Raw genomic sequence first — 8,239 nt, forward strand, 5'->3', positions numbered from 1 at the left:
CTGCAGGAGGGATGAGGCACGGGCACTGCAGGAGGGATGAGGCACGGGCACTGCAGGAGGGATGAGGCACGGGCACTGCAGGAGGGATGAGGCACACAGCACCAACTACTTCCTCAAGAGCTGCAGGGAATGCTGGGACTGACCTGACTCTTTTATCACACACGAAGGACACAATAGGCAAGCAACACACAGGCTCAGGCCAGCCCCACACGCAGCACCTCTGTCTAGAACCACTAAACCACGTGCTTCCTTCTGTACCAGCCAGTGGCTGTGTGTGCTGGGGTCCCCACCCAGCACACAAGTTCCTGGGAGCAGGCACAGTCTGAGATCCCCTACTCCACCCAACCTCCCCGAGAGCACAGAAAGAGCCTGGCTGAGGCCGTGGAGCAGGCAGGCAATGGTCTGGCCCAGAAGGCAGCACAGGCCCCAGGAAGGACCTGGAGGAAAGCCTAAAGCCAGCAAACCTCCAGACAGACCAATAGAAAACAGAAAAGCTGAGTAGAGACATGATGGCATACTCTTTTAGTGCCAGCACCCAGGAGGCAAAGGCAAGAGGGTTTCTGTGAGTTTAAGGCCAGCCCCGTCTACATAGAGAGTTCCAGGACATTTGATACTACATACTACAGAGACAGAGACAGAGACAGACAGAGAGAGAGAGAGAGAGAGAGAGAGAGAGAGAGAGAGAGAGAGACTGTCTCAAAAACAAAATGAAATAGAAAGAAGCCATAGCCATTCCACTATCAATGGCCAGTGGGGGGCAGGTGTGGCATCTCCAACAGGAAGCATCAACCGGTATTGCCTGACTAGCCCTTAAGACACATGCCAGGCGGGGAAGGCTCACAGTTTCCAATCCAGCACTCAAGAGGAAAGTGACCTCTGTGAATTCCAGGCCAACCTGGTCTATGAATTGAGTTTCAGGACAGCCAAGGTTACACAGAGAGACCCTGTCTGGGGGGAGGGAGGTGGCAATGGTGACAATCACAACTGCAACTCTGCAAGGACAGCCCTGGGTGAGCCACCCTGTGGTCATGGACAGGCTGCACCACCTTGCCTGGCCAGTTAAAAATGGCCTCTAGTTGGGACAGTGGTGACAGACACCTCTGACTGTCCTGAGCAGGGACAGTGGTGACAGACACCTCTGACTGTCCTGAGTAGGGACAGTGGTGACAGACACCTCTGACTGTCCTAAGTAGGAGAGTTTCACAGGTACCAAAACATCTGACCACACACTTGCTGTGGCTTACCATTAACTATATATATATATATATATAATAAAACACCTTTAATAACTCAGGTCACAGAGGCATACAGATCTCTATGAGTTTGGGGCCAGTCTGTTCTACAGAGTTAGTTCTAGGACAGCCGGGGCTACAGAGAAATATTGTCTTGAAAAACAAACAAACAAAAACCAAACAACAACAACAAAAAGCTCTCAAATGAAAACATTTTTAAAAAGATTTATTTATTATAAGTAAGTACACTGTAGCTGTCTTCAGACACTCCAAAAAAGAGCATCAGATCTCTTTTTTTTTTTTTTTTTTTTTTTTTTTTTCGAGACAGGGTTTCTCTGTATAGCCCTGGCTGTCCTGGAACTCACTTTGTAGACCAGGCTGGCCTCGAACTCAGAAATCCGCCTGCCTCTGCCTCCCGAGTGCTGGGATTAAAGGCGTGCGCCACCACGCCCGGCAGCATCAGATCTCTTTATGGATGGTTGTGAGCCACCACGTGGTTGCTGGGATTTGAACTCAGGACCTTAGGAAGAACAGTCAGTGCTCCTAACTCTGAGCCATCTCTCCTAACACTCTAGCCCACCCTAGAGACATCTGCCCCAGGCAGGCTCCAGCCCTCACTGCAGTACATGAAGTGACATGTGATGCCTCCGAGGAGAGGGGGAACAGCATCTTACCTCAAAGGAACACTCGACACTTCTGTCATTTTTCGTGTGTGACAACCCCTTCAGGTCTATCTTTTCAACACTCACTGTAAAAACAAACACAGAATTATAAGAAGGAAGTAAGACTTTGGGATATTGACAATCTCTGGGCATGTAACAAGTAGGCTATTCCACACATGGCTGCCAGAACCAGGACCCGAATGAAGAGTGTCTGCATCAGTCTTACAAGGCCAAGGGACACCATCCAAATCCCAAGAAAATGTAGGGTCTTGAGTGGGACCACACGTTTGTGAGTCCTTGTGCTGTCCTTCAAGGCGGTCATGAATTGGGTCCAATTCCTGGGAAGAGCATGGCTGTGTCTTCCCATGGTAAACGGTCTGTATGAGAAGCTGGGTCTCTCTAGGGGCCCACCCACCATTACCCAGCTCTGCTACAAGGGCACACATATGGCAGCTCTATATGGCAAGGTCTTCCCAGACAGTGTGACATGATTACAACCTGGGGACAGACAATGCTTTAAAACGTCTAAAGGAGACTTTCTGTCACCACAGAGCTCAAGTGTCTCTCTACGTCCTGTCCCAGATCTTTCTCTGCAGAAATGAAATGACACCAGTAAACTATAAATACAGTTTCCAGGTAAGTCCAAACAGGGGCTCACAATCAAGCTCTCCACCCGGGCACCCTCCTCCTCCTCCTCCTCCTCCTCCTCCTCCAGACAACACTGCTGCTGCTGGCTCCCACCCAGGGACTCAGCCTCTTCTTCCAGGCAATCACTTTCCACAGGCATGACACTCATACGGGCCACTGTGTTAGGCGACTAGGGAAGAGCACAGCTACCTCCACACACTGCAGAGATTTGGCACACTGTGCCCTGGCTATCCCAGCCCCTCCTTCAGCTAGAGGCCAGCAGGAAGCAACCCTCAGCACAGACTCAGTAGCAACATTCCAGACCGCCTCCTTCTCTACGCAACTGTAGGGCCAGTGCCTGCCCTACCCCGGGGATCGATGTGAACCCAGTGTTCCCAGACCAAAGAGCATCAGGGTGCATGAGAAAGGAAAAAGGAAAAGCCCATTTGGACCAAAGGAAGTGACTCAGAGCTGGACAGGAAAATGGACAAAGTAGATAAATATCACTTTAGCTGTCTGAATATAAAAGCATTCTGGAGTCAGGCCAAGGACTCACAGCCAGTCCACTGTCCATGAAATATGTTTTAAAGCTGAGTCCAGCTCTCACTGCCCTACCGCTGGCAGCCTCAGCACCCAGCGAACTGTAGGCTCTTCCTCCAGGCTCCTGATGCCCAGAGCAGGGAGAGGCTTAGCAGGTAAAGCCGCCTCCCACCAAGCCTGATAGCCTGATTCAATCCCCAGGACCCATGTGATAGAACGACAGAACCAACCACTCGAGTTTCTCTGACCTCCACAGATGTGCCATGTCACAGCACACACACTAAAGCCCCAGAGCTTCAGGGACTAAACCACCAACCAAAGAGTACACATGGGGAGACCCACGGCTCCAATCACATATGTAGCAGAGGACGGCCTTGTCAGTTATCAACAGGAGGAGAGGGCCTTGGTCCTGTGAAGGCTCAATGCCCCAATGTGAGGGAATGGTAAGACAGGTAAGAGGGAGTGGGTGGGTTGGAGAGCAGGGGGAGGGGAGGTGGGATAGGGGGCTTTAGGAGGGGAAACAAGGAAAGGGGATAACACTGGAAATGTAAATAAAGAAAATATCTAATAAAAAATAAAAAAATAACAAAAGGAACGCTTTGAATAGCGTGTTTCAGTGTCCTCTCCAACGTGAGGTCACTAGGTGCCATGACTATAGGAAGCAGAGGGCCTGCCTCAGTGGCAGAGTGCATGCCTGGCATGCATATGTGCCTCAGTGCCAGGATTCTGCCCCAATACCAAAGATGAAGGACGTGCAGGAGGCCAGAGGCAACACCATGCACTGACAAGGACTCAACTCCCAGGAAGCTGCTGGGTTTTCAGGCACTGGGAACTGGGACTCTCACACCGACTGCACCTTACACCTGCAGCTGGCCTGGGTCACATGCATGGTTGCTGCCCCCCTCCTCTTTTGGACAAGAGAGCCAGAGACATACATTCCCACACAACGGCACTTCAGCTTTTAGTGCACTGATGACGCAGCACCCCAGAACCCTGCCCACTTCTCTGAACAGCACCCAGGGCTGCAGGGTAGGGCCCAGAGGGTAAATAAAGGACGCCCCTGAGCACTGGCTTCCACTACTCTTTCCTTCCTGTACCTCCTCAGGATGCACCACGCTTATCCCTGGCAGTGTGCGGGGTCTCATGACCTCTCAGCTCTGCACTAAACTGTATCATCTAGGGAAAGGAAGCTGACAGCAGGTACTCAAAGAGCATGTGAAGAGCTGGCACCACGCCATCTGGATTCTACCCAGCCCTGGTGTGAACAAGTCACAGCTGATGCATACTAAGGTCTGCGGGCAGGACACTGCAGCTGTCAACAAGCACCTTGAGAGCTCGTGTCGGATGAGATCAGGGTCAGGGAAAAGGTCAGATGCCATGTGAAGGAATCCTGCGTTCACCTCTGTGCTCTAGGTGGCTCGTGACTCTCTGCAGATGGCCTGATGGTGGTACGAGGCTCACTGCTCACAGTGTGGCAGTTACTGGGTCCCTGCAAGCCTCATGTATTCACCTCAGGAGGGGAACCCTAGCCCCAGCTTCAGGGACTACACACAGTGGAGCAACACACACATCACTGGCACGGGGTGCTGCCAGGCGTGAGCTAGGACAGCGGTTCTCATCTAGAGGACAAAGCCAGAGGAACAGAATGGAGGCAGAGAGCCGAACGCTGGGATGAAGATACAGAAACAAGACTGGGAATGAAGATACAGAAACAAGAACTAAGTCCCACAGGTCCAGGTCTGACAGGGTCACAGGGCTGGGACTATCCTGTGAGAGAAAAGCTGCCTGACATTTCCTTTTTCTTTATATATATATATTTTCAGATGTTTTTACATTATCACATGTGTGCCAGGTGCCTGTGGAGATCAGAAGGCGGCGGCACAGACTAGGGTTTAGAAACAAACTCTAGTCCTGAGTGGTGCTTGGAATGGGAATCTCCCCCATGGTCTGGGGCACTTAAAGACTTGGTCCTCAGTTGATGGCACTGTTTGGGGAGGTTTAGAATGTGTGATCTTGTTGGAAGAAGTATGGCACTAGGTGTGAGCTTTAAAAGTTTTAAAGACTTGTACCGCCTTCCCTTAGCTCTCCCTACCGTGTAAGTGTGAGCTCTCCCTGTCCGCCATGCCTGCATGCTGCTCTGCCCTAACACCGTCAACTCTTGACTCTCTAGAACCCTAACCCCACAGAACCTCTTCCGTCTGGGAGTTGCTCTGGCCATGCAGCAGGAAGGTCAGGGGAGCCGGACGGCTATCGGTTAAGAACCCTTGCTGCTCTTTCAGTTCCCAGCACCCACGGCAGCCCACCATAGTCTGCAACTCCAGTTCCACAAAGAAAGGATCTGATGCCCTCTTCTGGCCTCTGTTGTCACCAGACGCCACGTGTGAACATGTATCCATGCCAACAAACACCCATATAATAAAATAAACTTTACACAATGAAAGGAAAGCCCAGGCCCAGCAGCTCTAGGACTGTGGGTTCACTGTAAGGTCTTTCCCTTCCCAGAGCGCCCGCCCCTTGCCTCGTCCCTGTGAGCCGACGTGAGGTTTGACTGGCTCTGCTCGCCGCCCTGGGTCCTGACTTAGAAATGAGTAAATACTTCCTTTCCTTTCTTGTCCCTACAGACGGCCAGGGCCTATTTTCCAACCAATGCTTTAGGGTTCTGTGCCCGTTCTACGGTTTCCTCTGTGTGGCTGCCTCTGCCACATGCTTGTCCTCACGCTAGCTGATCTGCTCTGTTCTCTAGGCAGCTCTGAGATTCAGATTTTAGTAAACTGTCTTCAAGCTTCCATTTGTGTCCCTTCTTAAATTAACGTTATTAATGAGACCAAGAACACTGGGAGGGACCCGCATTTCCCTGGTATCGTATGGTGGCTCTGCTGGGACCCATTTCCAGCCCCTCATCATCCAGGCACCTGCGTTCTGTCTCATTGTCAATGCTAACAGAATCTGCCTTCACAAATTTTCTTTCCTACTTTTTAGTTCTGTACTCACTGGAGTAGCCAAACCATTTCTGCACCCCTAATCACCATCAGCACCAATCTGCTGGATGAGGTAACTAAATCTAATCCCAGAACTAGGGAGGTAGGCCAGGGTCTGAGGACCAGGCTCATCATCAGCTATGCAGCTATGAGCTTGAGGCTCGCCCAGGCTACATGAGATCCTACCTTAACAAAGCAAAGCCAAACAACAGAAAGGAGAACCAAATGAAGATTTTTAAATGAAGAAACATATTATTTGACATAAGAATACCCAGTAGAGGGCAGGCTGAGAATACAAGGGATTAGATTTGTAGAGCAAAGAAAAGTGTCCTGTCTTGAGGGAGAGGGTACGATTGGAAACAGGTCTGACACAGGGAGGAACAGCACACAGCCCCTGCAGCACCGATGGAAAGGAGGAAAGGGGGTCTGTAACAGTTGGAAAGCTCCAGACTTGGGAAGTACAAGAAGTGACAGAGCTCTAAGATAAACCACATGTAGGGACAGTGCAGTCAAATGACTCCGAACCAAAGAAAAATGCAAAACAACCAGAGAAAAATAGCACTGGCAAAAAGACTGCCAACTGCACACAGCAGGGAGAGAGATAGAACCGCCTCTGGCAAAGCTGAAGAGCAAACCCAGCTTAGTCAGGCAGTCCATGAGCAGCAAGAATTAAGTCACAGGGAGCCACATTGTCAGGCTAGTGGAAGGGGCAGAGTCTGTACCTGCAGAGCAGCACAAAATAAACTGGGAACAGAAGCGTTCAGAAGACAAGGGCAGCCAGGAGATAAACACAGATCATCCAAAGACTATCCTTTCTCCCCTGTAACACTTATGCAAAAGCCTTAAGGTCATATTACGAGCACAAAGCCCATGCGGCAGCTCTGAGCACCCTCACTCACACACCTGCCACCCTGCCACGAGCATCAGTTCTGACACTCAATCTCAAGAGCTGGCATGTGACACACACAGGGCAAGATTCTCAGATTTATGCTTTTTAAAAATGTACTGAATTTTATGTGTGTAAATATTTTGCCTGCATTTATATATGTATGCCACATGTATGTCGGGTGTCCATAAAGGTCAGAGGACAGCACAGTACTCCCTGAAGCTAGAATTAGGATGGTTTTGAGCCATCATCTCAACTCAACCCAGAGTACTCCTAAAGAGCAGCCTTGTACTCTAGGCCGCTGAGCCGTCTTTCTAACCCAGCCTCTTACATTTCATGTAAAGTGGTAATCGCTCGAGTAGAGCCTGAAAGGTGAAAGGGGCACTCTACCCATGCTTGCACATACTGTATGCTCCTCTGACTCACCCACCTCCTGGAGAAACTCTGAGGGGAACGTCCCTCAATCCCAAATCCCAGCCTCATTATCTTTAGGGAAACTGAGGAAGCGGCCACTCAAATACTGTCATATGTCCTGGGGTTCAAATGAGAACTGCAAAGGAAGGCTGTCAAGAGCAGCGCCTAGAAATGGGACAGCACTGGCCGCTGCTGCCACTAAAACTGTGGTCCAGAGCTGGGCATGGTGGCGCAAGCCTTTAATCCCAGCACTCAGGAGGCAAAGGCAGGCGGTTCTGAGTTCAAGGCCAGCCTGGTCTACAGAGTGAGTTCCAGGACAGCCAGGGATACACAGAAAAACCCTGTCTCGAAAACAAAACAAAACAAAAAAACAAACAAACACCAACAACAAAAACCCACAAACAAACAAACAAACAAACAACAACAACAACAAACTGTGGTCCAGGCACGGGCACGCAGTGCAAATCTCTGAACTATGCTCTCTGTCCTCACAGTGAGGCCAAACACAGAACCAGGAATGTCCCCAGTGCTGAGGCTTCTCACTCCTTCCTCACTGTGGTCCCAGAGCAGCTCAGGAGAGACCACACTGCTGTAGTTTCACGAGTTAGCTTTCATCCTTAACTCCTATCTTGTTAAAAGTCATGCTTTTACTTAAGAGTTTTGTTTTTGTTAAAAGCCCAAGACTGATGGTTAGTTCAGTCTTTTAGCTGCGCTTCACCATGATGTTATATAAAAAAGCTATAAGCGAAGTGGCACAGAAGCAAACACTGCCCAGGCTTAGGTCCTCCGCTTGTCTGATGGTGCACAGTCACTACAGACATGATGCATGCAGACATGTCACAGTCACTACAGACATGATGCATGCAGACATGTCACAGTCGCTACAGACATGATGCATGC

General features: G+C 50.2%; 1 protein-coding gene across 4 annotated transcripts in view; it reads right to left on the minus strand.

Moving 5' to 3' along the window:
* Zcchc14 (zinc finger CCHC-type containing 14) overlaps positions 1-8,239 on the minus strand; it is a 50,587-nt gene that overhangs the window by 14,134 nt on the left and 28,214 nt on the right. For all 4 annotated transcript variants that reach the window (XR_003837398.1, XM_029480463.1, XM_021169821.2 and 1 more), the window contains exon 3: positions 1,907-1,980. Coding sequence is in view for 3 of the 4 variants with exons in the window: in XM_029480463.1 (XP_029336323.1) it covers positions 1,907-1,980 (74 nt within the window). In the remaining variant the exon portion in view is untranslated. The remainder of the gene's footprint in view (positions 1-1,906; positions 1,981-8,239) is intronic.

The sequence above is a fragment of the Mus caroli genome, chromosome 8, assembly GCF_900094665.2.
Source record: "Mus caroli chromosome 8, CAROLI_EIJ_v1.1, whole genome shotgun sequence".
In the NCBI taxonomy this organism is placed as follows: Eukaryota; Metazoa; Chordata; class Mammalia; order Rodentia; family Muridae; genus Mus; species Mus caroli.